This window comes from Bos indicus, chromosome 8 (genome assembly GCF_029378745.1).
Source record: "Bos indicus isolate NIAB-ARS_2022 breed Sahiwal x Tharparkar chromosome 8, NIAB-ARS_B.indTharparkar_mat_pri_1.0, whole genome shotgun sequence".
In the NCBI taxonomy this organism is placed as follows: Eukaryota; Metazoa; Chordata; class Mammalia; order Artiodactyla; family Bovidae; genus Bos; species Bos indicus.
Window position 1 is genome coordinate 75,267,313 of NC_091767.1, and position 19,725 is coordinate 75,287,037.

General features: G+C 40.3%; 2 protein-coding genes across 11 annotated transcripts in view; one reads left to right on the forward strand and one right to left on the reverse strand.

Moving 5' to 3' along the window:
• The window catches only part of UBE2R2 (ubiquitin conjugating enzyme E2 R2), a 97,438-nt gene extending 79,886 nt beyond the window's left edge, over positions 1–17,552 (forward strand). The window contains exons 3-5 of the mRNA XM_019966415.2: positions 687–784; positions 11,261–11,395; positions 14,324–17,552. Of these exons, the coding sequence (XP_019821974.1) occupies positions 687–784; positions 11,261–11,395; positions 14,324–14,543 (453 nt within the window). The 3' untranslated portion in view covers positions 14,544–17,552. The remainder of the gene's footprint in view (positions 1–686; positions 785–11,260; positions 11,396–14,323) is intronic.
• Positions 17,553–18,747: 1,195 nt separating this feature from the next.
• The window catches only part of UBAP2 (ubiquitin associated protein 2), a 119,266-nt gene continuing 118,288 nt past the window's right edge, over positions 18,748–19,725 (reverse strand). For all 10 annotated transcript variants that reach the window (XM_070794998.1, XM_070794999.1, XM_070795000.1 and 7 more), the window contains one exon: positions 18,748–19,665. In XM_070794998.1, coding sequence (XP_070651099.1) covers positions 19,570–19,665 — 96 coding nt within the window. In that variant the 3' untranslated portion in view covers positions 18,748–19,569. The remainder of the gene's footprint in view (positions 19,666–19,725) is intronic.

The window sequence follows — 19,725 nt, forward strand, 5'->3', positions numbered from 1 at the left end:
ACAGGTCTTTTGCCTCCTTAGGTAGGTTTATTTCTAGTTATTTTATTCTTTTTTGTTGCGATGGTAAATGGAATTGTTTTCTTAATTTCTCTTTCTGATCTTTCATTGTTAGTATTATAGGAATGCAAGAGATTTCTGTGCATTAATTTTATATCCTGCAACTTTACCAAATTCATTGATTAGCTCTAGTAGTTTTCTCGTGGCATCTTTAGGATTTTCTATGTATAGTATCATGTCATTTGCAAACAGTGACAATTTTACTTCTTTTCCAATTTGGACTCCTTTTATTTATTTTTCTTTCTAATTGCTGTGGCTCGGGCTTCCAAAACTGTGTTGAATAATAGTGGCAAGAGTGAACATTCTTGTCTTGTTCCTGATCTTAGAAGAAATGCTCTTAGTTCTTCACCAGTGAGAATGGTGTTTGCTGTAGGTTTGTCACATATGCTGTCTCCAGGCAGATTTTAGGCAAAAGTAAGAAAAGTATTTTGGAGATTGGTCAAAATGAATATTTGTAATATAAAAATGCTTAATTCTTCTTTATCATTGGATCTAAACATGAAGAAAAAGGAGTTTACTCCCCAGCAGTAAGAAAACATGTTTTCTAGGAATAAAAGAAATTTCAGCAGAATTGTTTTTTTATATCATACTTTTGAGTATTTACTGAATGTGTTATTTGTGTCTTGTAGAATGGAGATGTATGCATTTCAATTCTTCATCCACCTGTAGATGACCCACAGAGTGGAGAACTGCCCTCTGAAAGGTGGAATCCTACTCAAAATGTCAGGTAAGGAATTACATAAGGAATAATCTGGTTTCTAGGTGGCTCTTAACATTGGATATAATCTTTTAACAAGTACAAAAGAATCCTTTTTATATATGATTGCTTTGTTTTATGCTAGAGCTTTATGTAGCATGCATGCATCATTTTGAAGAGTTGTATTTATGAACTAATAATCCATATGTTGCTCATCTCTGTTCACTTTGGAAGAATTATTCTACTCTTAGTTCTTCTTCCTCTTGCATTATCTGAGTTCCACCCTGCTGCTTTAGATTTCATGACTTCCGTGTTTGAATTGGTTGCTTCTGTATTCTAGGACACTTACTACTTTTTGCTGAAAAGTCTTAGTCTTTACACTTTTTTTTTTATCCATTCATCAGTTGATAGGACATTTCAGTTGTTTCCACTCATTGGCTATTATAAATAATGCTACTGTGAACATTATGTGCAAGTTTTTATGTGCACATATGTTTTCATTTCTTTGGAGTTATTCCTGGAAATGGAATTGTGGGGTCATAACTCAGTGTTTAGCTTTTCAAGGAACTGCCATGTTTTCCAACATGCCTGCACTAAATTTTTAGTGCATTCCCACCAGCAGTGTGTGAGAATTCAAATTTCTCCAGATCTTTGCTAGCACTTGTTATTTTCCATGTTTCTTATTATAACTATCCCAGAAGGTTGACTGGGTATTCTTATTTTAGTTTTATCATCAGTGTGTTTCTTTTAAAATAACTTTAAAAAACTTATAATGATTTTAGACTATCAGAAAAATTATGAAGTACAGATAGTACCCATGTTTCCCACACCTGCCAGTTTTCTTTGTTACTAACATCTAACATTAGTATGGCTCATGTATTACAATTAGTGAACTTGTATTAGTACATTATGATTGATCAAAGTCCATATTCTTTCATGTTTCCTTAATTTTTACCTAATGTCATTTTTTCTGCTCTAAGATCCTACATATTATAGAGAGCACATTACATTTAATAGATGTTTCTTCTTAGACAACTGCAACAGTTTCTTCAACTTTTCCTTGGTTTTGATGACCTTGGCAATTTTGAAGGGTGTTTTATAGAATGTCCCCCAACTGGGATTTGTTTGATGCTTTTTTCTGCTTATTATACTGGAGTTATGAGTGTTGGGAGAAATTAAGGTAAAGTACATTTTCATCATGTCATATCAAGGGTACATACTATCAGCATGACTTATCACTCTTGATGGTAACATTCATCACCTGGCTGAGACTTGTTTTTAGGATTTCTCCACTGTAAAATTCCTCATTTTCTACTTTCTGTTCTGTATAAAGGAAGTTAAAGGTGCAGCCCACACTAAGGAGTGGGGAATTATATCCCCAGGAGGCTGGGATATCTGTTTAAGTTATTTCAGGTTCTTCTGTATAAGAAATTAATCTGCTCTCCCACTTGTTAATCTTTTTTAATGATCTGGAAGCTAGTAATTCAATTAGAATCTCCATTTTTGTCAAAAGCAAAGAATTGGAAGCTTCCTGATATATGCAAGACTCTCTTACCTGTTTCTTCAAGTTATGTATTTGCTTCCCACTCTCTGTAATGAGTGTACCTAAAAGACTGTTCAAGACATATGAGATACTTTTGATTATGCTAGTTACTCACTTCTTTTTAGGTACTTTGTTCTATCCCATATACAGGATTGGGAAAAATGGGTATATTTTGGATTTCACCACATCTTGCAAGTATATTTTCTTAATCAGAAAAAAATGGCTTCCCTTTTTAATTCAACTAAATGTGTTGATACACCTCACCTTGACAAGCATCATGCCTATGAATAATTCTCAGATCAGGCATTAAGACTTGCCATAAGTTTATAATGTCTACGAAATAAAGAATCATTACACATTTCCTATACTTTCTGCTTTGCTTTAATGGGATTCTCCCTTGGGGTTGAAGCATTTCTCAACAGTATTCAGAGATGGAATTACTGAGTTTGTTTTAGTGAAGATGTAATTCCAGCAGCCCCAATCTATACATAACTGAGTTTATTATACTCCACCAATAGCAAAATACTCTTAAAAAAAATCACTCTGTGCTTTTAACAAAATTATTTATGAGGAAGGAAAAACATCTCTATTTGTAAATTTCTCTTTGTTTTGCACTTCTGATGTTTCATCCCCACTAGACAAAGCACCATAGAAATACTTGGGATGTTTGGGAAATATGCATTTCTTGTGAAGGGCAATCCTGAAAAGGGAAGCTGGAAAGAACTGACGTGATATTTTATATTATCTCCAGGGTCGCATGTATATTAGTTTCAAGACCATTGCTTTACACAGGATCTTTTAGGATCATTAGGAAAATTAGTATATTTCTGCCTCATCCCCTCGTACCTAAGCATCATACCACTGTTAGCTGAGTTTTTGTACCGTTAGCTCATACATACTTTATTACTTGAATTTTCAGCATCAAATAATACACTGACACTTGGATGTAAAAGAAAAGGAAATCTTCTGCTTCCCCCTTATAGCTTTTAAGTATTATTGTTTCTGTATTGTCAGGGTTATAAAACTTACAGTCTGTACTATAATGTGACATAATCCCAGTTTTTAAAATTTCTTATTCCTGTTGTTAGATCAGGTCACTATTTGCTGCTCATTATTTTACTTCCTTTGGTCTATTAATTGGCTGAAATTTGTTCATTAGTAATTTCTCAAGGGATTGCTCCTAGGAGCCTTATTTCATTCCCTGAATTCTCACACATGCAAAATACTATGTGCATGTGTATATGTGTATATTAGAGCGTACTAGTGTATTTGCCATTATATTTCAAATGACAGATTTTGACTAGATGTAAGATTTCAGGATCATGCTTTCTTTCCTTGAGGATATTATTGGCATTACTCTATGGTTGCTGTGGAAAAGTTTGGCTACCCTGTTTCTCATCTTTTTCGAGAAAAGGATTCAAATATTTGGGAAGATTTGTTGAAAAATTGGACCAAAACTGCAGAGTTGTTCTTTAAGTGATTTTGGTGCTTGTTTTTCAGGACTAGCTTTAACCCTAGACTAGAAGAAGGAGTTCTGAGGTGTTAGTGATTCTTGCTTTTGGAGGCTGAATGTTGAATTGGATGCTTCCCATACCACCCCACCCACCCTTTGAGAAAGCAAGCCTTCTTTCTCTCTCTCTCTCTTTTTTTTTTTTTTTTTGTGGCTTAAACAGTAGAAATTTATTTTTTCACACTTTTGGATACGCACCACCCTTATGGCAGAAAGTGAAGAGGAACTAAAAAGTCTCTTGATGAAAGAGGAGAGTGAAAAAGTTGGCTTAAAGCTCAACATTCAGAAAACTAAGATCATGGCATCTGGTCCCATCACTACATGGGAAATAGATGGGGAAACAGTGACAGACTTTATTTTTGGGGGCTCCAAAAATCACTGCAGATGGTGACTGCAGCCATGAAATTAAAAGACACTTACTCCTTGGAAGGAAAGTTAGGACCAACCTAGATAGCATATTCAAAAGCAGAGACATTACTCTGCCAACAAAGGTCCTTCTAGTCAAGGCTATGGTTTTTCCAGTGGTCATGTATGGATGTGAGAGTTGGACTGTGAAGAAAGCTGAGTGCCAAAGAATCGATGCTTTTGAACTGTGGTGTTGGAGAAGACTCTGGAGAGTCCCTTGGACTGCAAGGAGATCCAACCAGTCCATTCTAAAGGAGAGATCGGTCCTGGGTGTTTTTTGGAAGGAATGATGCGAAAGCTGAAACTCCAATACTTTGGCCACCTCATGCGAAGAGTTGACTCATTGAAAAAGACTCTGAACCACTATGAGGTACCATTTCACGCCAGTCAGAATGGCTGCGATCCAAAAGTCTACAAGCAATAAATGCTGGAGAGGGTGTAGAGAAAAGGGAACCCTCTTACACTGTTGGTGGGAATGCAAACCAGTACAGCCACTATGGAGAACAGTGTGGAGATTCCTTAAAAAACTGGAAATAGAACTGCCTTATGACCCAGCAGTCCCACTGCTGGGTATACACACTGAGGAACCCAGAATTGAAAGAGACACGTGTACCCCAATGTTCATCGCAGCACTGTTTATAACAGCCAGGACATGGAAGCAAACTAGATGTCCATCAGCAGATGAATGGATAAGAAAGCTGTCGTACATATATACAATGGAGTATTACTCAGCCATTAAAAAGAATGCATTTGAGTCAGTTCTAATGAGGTGGATGAAATACAGAGTGAAGTAAGCCAGAAAGAAAAACACCAATACAGTATACAAACGCATATATATGGAATTTAGAAAGATGGTAACAATAACCCTGTATACAAGACAGCAAAAGAGACACAGATGTATAGAACAGTCTTTTGGACTCTGTGGGAGAGGAAGAGGGTGGGATGATTTGGGAGAATGGCATTGAAACATGTATAATATCATATTTGAAACAATTCGCCAGTCCAGGTTTGATGCACGATACTGGATGCTTGGGGCTGGTACACTGGGACGACCCAGAGGGATGGTACAGGGAGGGAATGAGGGTTCAGGATGGGGAACACGTGTATACCTGTGGCGGATTCATGTTGATATATGGCAAAATCAATACAATATTGTAAAGTTAAAAAATAAAATAAATTTTAAAAAAAAAGAAAGAAAATTAAGCAAAAAAAAAGACTCTGATGCTGGGAGGGATTGGGGGCAGGAGGAGAAGGGGACGACAGAGGATGAGATGGCTGGATGACATCACTGACTCGATGGACGTGAGTCTTAGTGAACTCTGGGAGTCGGTGATGGACAGGGAGGCCTGGCGTGCTGCGATTCATGGGGTCGTGAAGAGTCGGACACGACTGAGCCACTGAACTGAACTGAAGGTGTTGGCAAGGTTGGTTTCTTCCGAGGCTTCTGTCCTCAGTTTATCTCCACATGGTCTTCCCTCTGTTCATATCTGTGTCCTAATTGCCCCTTCTTTAAGGGCATTAGTCATATTGAATTAAGACCTGTTCTGAGGACCTTATTTTAACTTGATTACTTCTCTAGAGACTCTGCTCCACATATAGTTTGAAGTACTGGGGATTAAAACTACAGCATAGAATCTGAAGCCTTCCCATTCTTCAGATTCAAAGCCCAAAACAAGATTTTTCTCATTGTGCTGCCTAGATGGAAAACCTATTACCATTGCCCACAGCAATTCAAATTTTTTGCCTCTACTACTGTGCAAATATACAAAGACTGTATTTGCCTTGTCTCAGCTTAAAATATTATAAACTTTTTTTTTTCACCCAAAAGAAGGCCTGTTTGGGGAGTTCCCTGTTGGTCCACTGGTTAGGACTCAGCACTTCAATGCCTTAGCAGGGTTTAATCCCTGGTCAGGGAACTAAGATCCTGCAAACCACGCAGCGTGGCCAAAAGAAAGAAGAGAAGGGCCTGTCTCTCATTTAATTCAATCCTTTGGGGGCAACAACTCCTTGTGTATTACTCTGCACTCAAACTACCTTAACTACTTTGGGTACCAGCATCAGTATTTTTTCTCTCTGAACCCTGAGATAACCTGAGCCCCAGTTTAGAACTGGGACTTCACATCAGAGATTGCTTTCCTTGCCTTTATGCTTTCTTATTTAGAGGCTTTACAGGCAAAACTTAGTTATCTTCAGATTGTCCCCTTGATCGTTACCCACTGCTCCAAAAGGTATTTGCATTGGAAGTCATTAGTCAACTTCTCGGACCTTTTTGTTTCTTCATTCCATTATTGGATGATTCTTCAATGTAGTGATCTTGGAGTGGGCAAGTAATGGGAGTTTTGGTGTTTGTGTATTTCTAGAGAGGTCATGGTGTTTTGTATGACTTGTAGAACCTCATCTGGAACTCCTGGTGATGCCCAGAACTCCAAAAAGTCAGAAAAGCACTACCTGATGTGAAACACGTCACATTTGTCAGTGTGTTATTTGTTTTAAGACAAAGGAGTTCCTTAAGGTAGTAAATTGTATGTATTTCTCATAGGTTATTTATGGCACTGAAATATCAAGAGGCAAGATATGAGGTACCAAAGGTTATTGTTGATATCTGCTTGTTGCTAAATTATCTAAAGTCAGCACTTGTCTGCCTCAGGATTCTAAGCTCCATATCGAGTTTATGGCTGTAGCAAGACAGCAGTGGAGGCAGCAAAAGGTTCATTTCAGCCTGTTGTAGGGTCTTGACTGCTGAATGGCTCTGTTATCTGAAAGTGGTTCCATGTTCACATGTGTTTGGACTTCTTCATGACCACGTGCACTAGTCTTTGATTTAGCACCTCAGTGAACATACTCAGAAGATAAAAGTTTTGCAGGCTTTTGTAACCTGAGGAAGAAGAAGGAATTCCAGTTACCTTTGCAAGCCTAAGTCGATTTATATAACAAGACCTGTTGAGTAGTGAGAGTGGCTAAAGGAGAAAGCAAGGAAAATGTGCTGTGCTACAGTTGTAGGGATCCAGAGCATCAGCCAACTAGTTTCCACTAAGAGCTCAGTAGTTTCCTCCTCTTAGAGGAAGCCGGCATACTTTCTGGAAGAAGAGATCCACAGCCCTGTCCTCAGATGTTTAGAGGACGGGAGTTCCTTACAGAATTGGGAAGTTTTGGAGAAGTAGGCATTAGTCAACAAAAAATGAAGTTGGGAGGGTTGGGACCCCTGATGCTGCCACATGTTTGTGATTAGGGGCCCACAGCACCATGCCTCCTCTTCTCAGTGGAAGAAACAAAGTGTGCCTTAATTTGTATTCTCTCAAGAACCAAATGAGAGCTTTCTGTGGGTGGGTGGGGGTTCTCTTAGACTTTGCAGTAGGATTCACAAGTGCTTTCTCTGAGGAACCACCCTCAGAACTACCTGCCATATCTACTGCAGGCTCTTGGATAGGAAAGTGGTCTTTGTTAAGGATTTGCTTTCCTCCGAAGGATAGAAAAGTGTTTTCTTTGCCATGGGACCAGATTTATGGATCCACTTCAGAGGACACACGTCACGTACAAGGGTCTCTCAGGAGTAGGCTAGGATGTTCTCCGGTCTCGTCTTCTCTACAACCCACTGAAAGGGAAGGGAGCTAGTGGCACAAGTGCTGGACAGCTTAAACTGTGTGTATAATATACTTGCCAACCTTTTTGAGTCACAGTACATAGGAAAAATGAAATTCTATTATTTGTAGATCACAGTGTATTAAACTGAAGATGCTCCTTTGGCCAGAAGTTACCATTCCAGAGGCTCAGGTTGTCCCAGGTCCTCCCCACCCATCTGCCTAAGGGGAATCACATACAACTTTTCTGTAACCCAGTCACAACATACTGGTTGGGAAACTTTGAATAGGATATTGCAAATGGAATTGCATCAGAATTCTTCCTTAGTGTTGAGTCCTTTGCTAGCACTTAGTTGTATGTCTTCTGCTGTGGGTGGGTTGTTTTTATGAAGGTGTGGCGTTGTTGTTTGAAGGTGTACTAGATGAAGAAGATTAACCCCATCTGAACCAGTGGCATGGATTCCATGTACCCAAAATAAAAAGATGATTTCTGCTCTCCAGACAAAGGGAGGAAGTGAAAACATGCTGGATTAATAACTGTTACTAACAAATATTATCACAGTGTACTGTAGTTAGCGCCTGGTGCTTCTGAAAGCATCATGGATTTCAATTTAGGGAGTCTATGGTACTGGAAGTGATTTTCTTTTCATAGAGATGGATGATTTACCATTTTTTAAATTGTACTTTCCAATTTGGTGTTTCAATATGGTATTTACATTGCAACATATACAAAATCTACTTGGTGAACACTCCTGGGAAAAGTCTCCTTTTTAATTCTATATTAATTCTGTTAATATAATTCATCTGGACCTGTGTTGTCCAATAGCCACTGTTGTATTGGATAACACAGATTATATGTTTCCATCATCACAGAAAGTTGTGAAGATACAGTACTGATCAGGACCATTAATCTATACCAAAGTTTGTCCTTATTCTGCTTATTTTTTAAACAGATTTTGTATATGTTTTCTTCTGAAACAATTCTTACAGAATTTTCTACCCGTATTTTTCTTTTGCTTCTAGGATATTGTCAGTCCATTTCCCATTTTTGGCAATGATGAGTTTCTTTGAATCTTCTTACTGTAACTACTGAAGAAATCCGGAAGGATGGGTTTGGGAGTTACAACAAGGAGTTAACCTAATAGAAAGGGGGACATATTAATATATGTGATAAATTGACTTTAACTAGATGGGAAAGTTTTCTTTGAAAGTGCCTTTGTGGTAATCTTGTATAATCACGTAACAGAAACTCTTTACCCTTTTAAGGAGAAGGTTTCATCAAATCAAACATCTAATTGCCCGGTTCCCTCCCTTTATTTTTTGCTTGGAGTCAGGAGCAAAAGGCTATTTTGCAACAACACAATCTGTAACCTCGCACCAGTGAGAAAAGGTAGAGAAATTTAATTTTTCATCCCATGTTTCTTAACTTCATGCACATAGCTTTTAGGGGAGAAAAAAGCATGAGAACTATTTCAGACATTTTTGGATCTTACTGAGTTTATTTTATCTAACAGAAACTTCATTCCCTGTAATTAAAGGTATCTAGTTTTATCTGTGGATGAAAAATTTTCACAGAATTTCTGAGCCCTAAGAGATCAGGGATGGCATCTAACTCTCTCACAGTTGTACATTCAGCATCTCACTTAGTGCCTCTGGTACAATAGTAAGTGCTTAGTAAGTATTTTTGAATAAGATTTCTATTATTAAGAAATTAGTTCTTCCATGTTAAGGCTGTTGCTTTTTCTCCATTCTCCTGCTTAATTCTTACTTGCTTCCCTTACAAGTATGGGAAAGAAATACAATTGTATGTAATACTGGTTTTCAGATCTTCTAAGCAGCCATGATACAAATTAGATATATGGAGTCTAGCATCATTTTTACCCTTTACTGTGAAAAGATTGCCTTCAAGCTAAGTATTTTTTGCTTCTGCTTTTTCCTTTTGCTCTTAACTAGAGTAATGGAAATAAAAACAAAAATAAACAAATGGGGCCTGATTAAACTTAAAAGCTTTTGCACAGTAAAGGAAACAGTAAACAAGATTAAAAGAATGGGAGAACATATTGCAGATGAAATAACTAACAAAGGATTAATCTCCAGAATATATAAGCAGCTCATACAGCTCAACATTAGGAAAACAGCCCAATCAAAAAATGGGCAGACCCAAACATTTCTCCAAAGAAGATATGTAGATGGCCAATAAACATATGAAAAGATGTTCAACATCACTAATTATTAGAGAAATGCAAATCAAAACTACAATGAGGTCTCACCTCAGACCGGTCAGAATGGCCATCATCCAAAAATTTACAAACAATAAATGTTGGAGAGAATGTAGAGAAGAGGGAACCTCCTATACTGTTGGTGGGAATATAAAATGATACAGCCATTATGGAGAACAGTTTGGAGATTCCTTAAAAAACTAGGAATAGATCTACCATATGACCCAGCAACCCCCCTGCTGGGTATATACCCACCCCCCATCCCGAGAAAACCATAACTGAAAAAGACACATGTACCCGAATGTTGATAGCAGCTCTGTTTACAGTAGCCAGGACACGGAAGCAACAGATGTCCATCGACAGATGAATGGATAACAAAACTGTGGTACAGCTATACAAAGGAATATTATTCAGTCATAACAGAATGAATTTGAGTCAGTTCTAGTGAGGTATAACCTAGAGCCTGTTATACAGAATGAAGTAAGTCAGAAAGAAAAAAAACAAATACAGCATTAACACATATATGGAATATAGAAAAACAATGATGAACCTATTTGCAGGGAAGGAATGGAGACGCAGATGTAGAGAGTGGACTTGTAGACACAGTAGGGGAGGGAGAGAGTGAGACTAATGGAGAAATTAGCATCAACATATATATACTATCAGGCGTAAGGTGAGAAGTTACTGTGTAGCACAGGAAGCCCAGTGTGGCCCTCTGAGATGACCTAGAAGGGGAGATGGGGGGAGGAGAGGGAGCTAGGGAGGGAGGGAATGTAAGTATAATTATGGCTGATTTGCGTTGTTGTATGGCAGAAACCAGCACATCATTGTAAAAGTTAAAAAAATATATATATATATACACATACTCATATAAAAACTGTATGGCATTTAAAAAATAAGACACTGCAATAAAAAAAATTTTAAACCTTAAAAAAGAAAACTTTTCATTTTTAAAATGTTATTTGAAAAGCTTCCAGACGTCCAATTTTTGTAGATTGGAACATGTTGCCAGCTAAGACAGTACCTTCTACAGAATTCATGTTTTGGCCTGCAAACCAACCTTCATGCTAAACTCAGATTCCCTCTGCATTGTCTTCTAGATAGCAACTTATTCCTAGTCTAACCAATACTGGAAACAAAATTTTGATACTCCCCTAAAGCCTTAAATATTATAGTCTTAGATTTAAAACAAAAACTTTTGAATACTGTGAATGTGAATATTCATAGCTGACCCTTTTTTCCTGTTTCTAGGACTATCCTGTTAAGTGTAATCTCATTGCTTAATGAGCCCAACACCTTCTCCCCAGCCAATGTGGATGCTTCGGTTATGTTCAGGAAATGGAGGGACAGTAAAGGAAAAGACAAAGAATATGCTGAGATCATTAGGTAAGGTGTTCTGTTTTGTCTTCTGTTTGCTTCAAGTCTTCATACAAAATCAAAGTATATCCTGGAACCAAGGGCTTAAATTGAACTTAAATGTCGACTCTGTGTTTGCCAATTAGATTTATTGTTTGGGAAGAGATTTGTGCCTGAGCCTAATGATACTGGCTTTTGAGAGAACAGCAGATCTGATTTCCAGAACTTCCATGTTCTTTTTTTTTTTTTTTTTACTTTACAATACCGTATTGGTTTTGCCATACATTGACTTGAATCTGCCATGGGTGTACATGTGAGAACTTCCATGTTCTGGCTAGTCGAGTTTGCAAACTCTTCCTCCTGATCAGTTTAGGGACACTGTTCTAGGCTTTCAACATGCCCTTTAAGTGTAGCAAACACCCAAGGTATTCCAGATGTCTATTCCAGATATTTTTGTTTTCAAATTTTTATTAATGAAATCCTATAAATTATTGACGTTTTTAACCACAGCAGCGTCTTCCAAGAATCATCCTCGCCTAACTCCCTTACCCTACAATCGTTATCAGCAACTGTAGTACATGATTTAACAGAATGGAATAAGAATCAGGAGACTTGGAGTATACTCCTAGCTCTGCCATGCCTCACATGACCTTTTATAAGTTAACTTTATATATATAGTTATTTATTTATTTATGTAGCTGCCCCGGGTCTTAGTTATGGCGTGCGGGATCTTTAGTTGCAGCCTGTGGGATCTTAGTTCCCAAACCAGGGATCAAACCCATGTCCCCTGCACCGAAAGTGTGAAGTCTTAGCTGCTAGACCACCAGGGAAGCCCCTATCAGTTAACTTTTGAGGGTCTTTAATTTTCCCATCTGTAGAAGGAAATAAAAAGGTAGATGGTATTAGGCTCAGCCATTCATTTCTAGTTATATCCTGCATAGAATAAAAGGTTTTCCTAACAGTACTTAAGGATTGGTAGAGCCCCAGGGACAATTCCAGCCCATTCTGTGTATATGAATTTTAGTAAGCACTAGAATTTATTTAAAAAGTCCCTCTCTATAAATCTAGTTGGCACAATACCATGTGATTTTTTTTTTAATGCATGTCATCTGACAGTTGAATAAGTTATCTGTAAATCACCTCCAGACCCTCTCTCTAATCCACAGTCATTTAATGAAATTGCAAGGATAGAATCTGGGCATCTGTATTTTGTTTTTACCAGCCACTTAGGTGACTGGTTTATACCAAAGATTGAAGATAACTAGTGTAAGTAGTAAGAAGTTGAGTGTGGAAGTGGACTGAGGATTGGAAAATGGGAATTCTTCATAAAATTGTCAGATGGAAGTCTGATGTTCATGGGAAGGTTGGATGTCAGGCATAGTCTTTTTCCTTAAGGGAATTCATACTTCTGTTTGTAAACAAACAAATGACTGTGTAATAGGATAAGTGCAACTACAGAAACACAAACAAGATACAGTGGAAGGAATGTATAATATGTTTCTAGGAGAGAGTCTTAACCAAGAATTTTTCAGAGAGAGGGAGAAACATGTTTACTGAAACACAGGTGTATGACAGCATGACATGTCAAGAGAATGGTGAATTCTAATTTGAGAATTGATGGGAAATTAAGAAAAGCATCAGGTCTTAAAAGACAGTGAAGTCAGAAGGAGGTGACAGAGTGTCACTTAAAGACTGTGTGTGAAAGGATAATCCTATTTGAGTTCCAAAGGAAAGTGATTGACCAGGAGACCAGCTGAGATCTGAGGAGGCAGAGATGAAGACGAAACTGACAAAGTGACAAACAAGAATGAGAAAACAGATTTGAAAATATTTAGGACTTTGAAATAAGGAGGTGAGAGAAGAAAGATGGGAGAAACTGGCCACAGAGGTGGACAGTGACAGACCAGACAGATGAAGACTTGCGCGTTAGGATTCCATCAGCACGGAGAAGGGAATAGGGTTCAGAAGAGAGAGAAGTCTAGGCTGGACCCTGATGATTTGAGTGCTGTCAGTATGAAGGGTTAGAACCATGGGAATGGATAAGGTGGTCCCAGGAGGAGATTGTGAGAAGACAGATTCAAGCCTGAAAGCCTCAACACCAGCATGCAAGGCAGCAAGATCAACCGAGAGGAGTCTAATTAAAAGGAAGACGGGGAGAATAGTGGTTTGATGTTTTAAGTTCAGTTTCTCTAACCCGTTGAGGGATCAAATTTTCATACTTATTGAAGGAAACAACCTTCATGCATTCATACAATCAGTATTTGTCACACAGCTGTGTATGACAGACTGCACTCTAAGCAGCAAGGGAACAGAATTAACTAAGATAGACAAGGTCTTTGCTCACATTCAGGGGAGAAAATGACAGAAAGGTGAACAAGTGAGGAAGTAGGATAATATGAAGGAATGACAAGATGGCTCCTTTTCTGTCAGAACAAGCCTCCTCTCAGATGACATATGTTCAAAAGTTCATATGTGTAGGGCAGAACAGCTGATCCACACAGAAAAACTAGGTGTGTTTGAAGGTACTAAAAAATACCCCAGAGTGGTCTGAATGTTTTGGAATTGGAGAAAGCAGTGAAATGGTAGGCAGGTGGATCATGCAGGACTTTGAATTTAACATGAGATATTTGGATTTTACTCCAAGTAGGAGGATTATTGAGTTGTTGGGGCCTGCATTCTAGGTTTAGTGTGAGACCAACTGGAAAAAAAATGTGAGGTGATTTCCAGCTAACCAGTATTTGAGATCCATGGCTTCAAACACCCTTCAGAAGGGTCATTATCCTTCAGACGGGTACCTGATGGGCTGGAACTTCTGGTGTAGTAGAGGGTATTTGTCAAAGATGCTTTTAAGTAGACAGGTTCTAAAGTTCAAAACCCCAAGTCACAAAGACGTTTGGATTATTTTGGCCAATTATAAATCCATGTTCCAGAGACTTACATAAACTATCCTGTCTTCAGGAAACAGGTGTCAGCCACTAAAGCCGAAGCAGAAAAGGATGGAGTGAAGGTCCCTACGACCCTGGCGGAATACTGCATCAAAACTAAAGTGCCTTCCAATGACAACAGCTCAGATTTGCTTTATGACGACTTGTACGACGATGACATTGATGATGAAGATGAGGAGGAGGAAGATGCCGACTGTTACGATGATGACGATTCTGGAAATGAGGAGTCGTGACGTGCTCCTTCAAGGCCCCTGTACTGCCCTGCCGTCTCAGGCCAAAGGGAGGGGAGCAAGTGGGGACCTAGCAGTGGCCCCTCAGCAAAAAGCTATCACGGGGGTGGGGAAAACAAACACGGCTCCTGCTGATCCCCTTATGGATCTCAGTTTGCTCCTTTTTACGGACCTCTTAATGGAGAGAAAGTAGTCCTCCACAGAATGTCTGAATTCTTGCATTCTTTACCCTTCCATCACTGTATTGATTCTTTTTTTTCCCCTTTCTTTAAATCCAAACTCGCCTCACTTCGTCTCTACAAAGCGTTCACAGCAAAACACGTTTGGTCCATTTTTAGATTCTTGAAGAATTAGTCTTTCACCAAGACGTTTAATGTGTTTAAAGCTGGGAACCCATTGGGAGTTCACAAGTGCTGCATATGCTGGGTAGCAAAAGAAAACAACCACAAAACCCCCAGAAAACAAACTTTTTTTTTTTTTAAGCAGATTTGCCAAGGTTTAGCTGCTCATTTACGTGTGTGTGCATTTGTTCAGCCCCATGATGGTGAGTTTTGTTTCTTAAGGCTGGGGTACAGTGGGCGTCAGGGACTTTGTTCTGAACCTGATGAGACATGTTCCTAAGGGCACAGAACCGTCAGCCTCCAGGAAATCCTCCTCACACAGAAGAGAGGAATCAGATTTTGTTTTTTGAAATTGGGATCTAAACCCTGAAATAAATATTCATACTTTACATAGAACTGATTGCTATTTATTTTGAAGGCAGAGTTATTTTTGCCCCGCAGGGAGTGGGGGGAGAGAGGGGGGATTAGCGTGAGTGTGTGGAGACTTAGTGATGGGAACAGAGATTTAAAATCACTATGCCAGTTTTGGTTGATGCTGCTGGGGGAAAGTCAAACTGCTGGTGACCACTGTTGGGAGAGAAAACATCTGTTTCATATATGTAACACGGCCTTTCCCTGAAAGATACACTCTCACGAGCATTTTTTTTTTAAGTAGCGAGGTTTTAATTACTCAGTATTAATACTAGGTGCATGTGTTTAAGATTTTGGTTTTCATTGAGCTGCTTATACTGATAGTGGTAACTGTGGATATATGTGAGACCTGAGTGACTGGTTCCCGCTTTCCTCATTGGATGTGACCCCGACTTTTGTCTCCTTTTGATGTACTCGGGCTGCGGACTACAAGCAGAAGTTGTGCATGGAGCTTTCCCCTGAGCTGCTTTGTCTCTTCTGTCAGGGCCAGGGGAGTTGGCTGCAGGCAGTGTCCAGGCAACACTACATCTTCCTGCCGCACAATTACTGCAGCTTTGATTTCCCTTGTGCCGATCGTGTGTTACTTCAATCAATATCAAGTTCCATCAGCCTTCACCAACCAGGGACTTCTGTACGTGGCGATGATTTTTGTTTCTTGTGGGGGCGGGCCAGTGCGTAAGAGGGCAGTGTTCTTTTCAGTGGGAAAAATACCGCTATGAACTTACTTCAGATCCCTGTGCGCTAGCATCAACTCCTTTTCTTCAGATCGTACAGCTCAGAAAGAATGAAAGGGTTGATGAGGGACAGGGGTAGGATGGATCCTAGGACAGAGTAAGTGATGCTTAGGTCCTTAGTTCCTCCTTCCTTTCTGATCTCAGGGTTTTCATTCGCTCTTCAGACTCTCCAAACATTTGCTGACTAATTCCCAGCAGCCCTCTTTGGAATCTTAGGTTTGGTCTAGTATTAAATCGGGAACGTTAAACATGCTAAGGTTCATGTGGGACAATGTTGAGCCTGGTCCCAGAATCTGTCCAAACTCCATGGGGCTACCTGCACCTCTGAATCAACAACTGTGGTCAGATTCAGAAAACAAAGCAGCTCTCTTGTGATGAATAGTGACGCTGAAAGTAGCTTTTTACGCCCCACGTGTACTCTCACCCTCCACTACTACACACACACACACCCCACCCCCGCCCCCCACGTTTACAGCCAGTAGCTTGGTCTTACTCTTGGAACCTTAAAACTAAGCCTTTCCCCTTCCTGCTGAAGCATTTCTCTCCCAGGGCAGGCCAGACACTTTGGCATTGTGGGAGGTGCTGTCCCATTAGGCCCTGTGGCCTCTGTTGCACATTGACTCAGGGAGCCAGAGAGCCAGGTGGAGGTTGTACCTCTTAGCCCTTTGGGGTTTACTTTTGAGGGCTAGGTTTGCCACTGATGAGAGTACAATCAATTCCAGAAAAGACGGGTGTGTGTTGATTTGCCAGAATTGCTAGAAGGTGGACGTTCGGATAGCTCTGACTTGTAAACCCAGGTGCTGGTTCCAGAGCTCTGTCCTGAGAACACCAGACACAGGAGACCTTGAGCATGTGGTTGCCTTTGGGAGTGGAGATCTCGGGCTCAGGCCGCAAACTTGGGAGTACAGTTGTGCTGTTTGGTGTAACATGAATTCAGAAACCACCCTGCAATTTGAGGTTCCTTCAGATTCTAGCGGAGGCCTCTGGATGCTCTTCAGGTCTGTGTATTTTGAGGCTGGGTGGACAAAGTGTATCATCGTGATTTTGTTGTTGCTTCTCACAGTCTTCCCCACTTTCATTTCACATCATTCCAGAGTTCTTTTCTGTTAGCCAAACTTTTTTGTAGTCCCTTCTTCTTTCCTGGTAATTATTTGCTTCTTTATTTGCTGGTTTCCTTACGTTTGGAAAATACATAGTAAGTGATTGAAGGGGAAAATGTGTAGTTCTCCATTGAAAATTAACCCTCCACCCCACCCCACCCCCATCCTGATTTTTAAAAAAAGGTTTACATTTACAAAGATTCAGATGCAATTTTCAACTCTTCTGAAACCAGCAGGACACACCTGACTTTAATAGTTTTCTTAGCTGAAATTGTAGATGTTTTTCTTCAGTTTAACTTATGAGAAAAGATTATCTGATGCATTTTGTGTTCAACTTCCCCTTTAGTGGTTTATTTTTGTCTTTTTCTGCCCATCTGTCTACTAATAAAATGTGAAATAAAATATACCTGTATTGCTACTTCCCCATGGAATGACCCTTTTCTTTTTTGTGTGTTAAAAGGTGATCTTAATACTTCCTGTGTTCCAGATTATACACAGGACTCAGCTGAAAAATTTAAAAAAAAAAAAAAAAAAACAAATCCTTACTAGTTTAAGAAAGGTTACTAAAGACATGTTAACCTTAATTCTGAAATAGGGCACAATCTGCTGGTACAAGTAGGTCGATGACTGACGGACGGGTGCTCCACTGCCCTCCTTAGGCAAGTTTTTTGTTTTTCTTGTCGCTTGTCATCTTAACTTCCTGCTGTTAAAATCAAGTGATTAGGAGGCAATAGGTGCCATGATAGTGATAAGTTTCAGTTGTGGACACTTAACCTTTTAAGCCAGCCAGCAGTGCTCAACATATCTGACGAATGACCGTTGATTTTAGAGGTCAAAAGCAGCGGAAATGAGGACTGTGCCCCCGGGCTGGTTCCCATCCAGCCTGCTGACCTGAAACCAGACGCTATAATGTAATGCTCTGGGAAACAGCTCAGGGCCCTGAACTAGCTGCCAGGTTGAACTACATCTATGCCTCGACAAGCATGGAGATTTGCCTCCTGGCAAGACACATGGATAGTTTTATGGCCCCGGTTCCTTCTGCACTGGTGGCCTGGAATCAAGAGGGAGGAGCTTAAGGGAAGTCAGACTCCTGGCCTCAGGTGAATAGTTCCTTGGGACCTTGTAGAGCAATCCTTGGGACCTTGTAGAGCAATTTAGCTCAGGACCCACTTACCAACTTCACAGCACTTTGACTGACTTGTTACAGCTATCAGTCAAGATGGCATTTGGCTGATGAAAAGCAAAGGACAGACAGCTTAATTATGCAAACTCTCTCACAGGCCTAGAACTAAGAACTAAAGAACTTAAGAACTCAGCTCTTAACTTTGGTTGGAAAACAAATTACCCTGCTTGTCCCCTAGGTCTGTTACAGAGTTGCAAGCAAAGCAAAGGTAATGGGCAATGTCTGTGCGATGTCAGGGGGGTTAGCTACCTTGTCAGCTGTATCCTTTACCTTTGCCATCTCCCTGTAATACCCAAATACCTACTGAAGCCCTGATGACCTCTTACTATAAGACATTGAGTTCTGCTTCAACCCTGTGAAGTCCAGGGTACCCGGCACTGTAATGAAGACACCTCTGCCCTGAGCCCTCCCTTCAGTCACACCATACAAGAGACCAAGCATGCTCTCAGAACTTTATTAGGTGGAGTTTGGGCAAAAGAGAAAACCTCCGAAATAGTCACCCTCCTGGTTCAGGACAACTGGAATAGAGGAGCCTTTGCTGAAGATGTGCTCTCACCGAAATGAAAACATTTCTGATTTTTTTTTTTTAAGGGGGGAGCTGACTGGCTGACTGAGCGCAAATTCAGAATTAAGAATGGTCAGCCAGAGGAAGGCAAGTCTGGGGACAAAACCAGACGCCCCTGCTCTCTATGGAGACAAATAGGTGCCACTTTCATGTTGGGTGGGGGATATATCTCTGCTATTCCCAGATCAAGATTTGGAGGGAGGGGAACATGACAAATGACAGAAGGACCAGTTTCTCAAAAAGTGAGGGAGAAAGTAATTACACAGGGACAAAAACTCAAATGATGGTTTACAAGGGAGATAAATCGTGATTCTTCATTGGTACCAGACCCTAGTATCCAAACTGCCCTAAGCCAGCCCCTCCAGACACTGCCCGTGCAGGGGGCTAGGGAGAAGGCCTGAGGCAGAGGGGAAGGGGGCTTCTTTTGCTACAGCAAGAAGGGGCTTCAGTGGGGAGAGTAGCAGCTGCTCCCCACTCCCCTAAGACTTGTATCACATTTACAAATACATACATAAATACATTACATACAATAGCGAGTCTGGGAGGCAGGCTCCCCCACAGAGGCTCGGCTGACACAGTTACATGTCTCAGGAATTCTAGGAAAGGGCGCCGGGCTCCCAGAGAAATGGGCTCCATGTGTTTTCTCCTCCCCAGGGAAAGCCCGCCCAGCCCGCCCCGCTTGCCCCGCTCAGGGTTCAGTTTGTCCAGTATGGAGAGTTGCCGTAGGCAGGTTTGGAGGCTTGCGACTTGGGCTGCAGTGAGCTGGGCTGGTTGCGCTGACCGGAGCCGCTCTGAGGAGGAGAGAAGGTGGTCAAGGCTGAAGCGGACCACCATCAACCCCCACCTGGGTG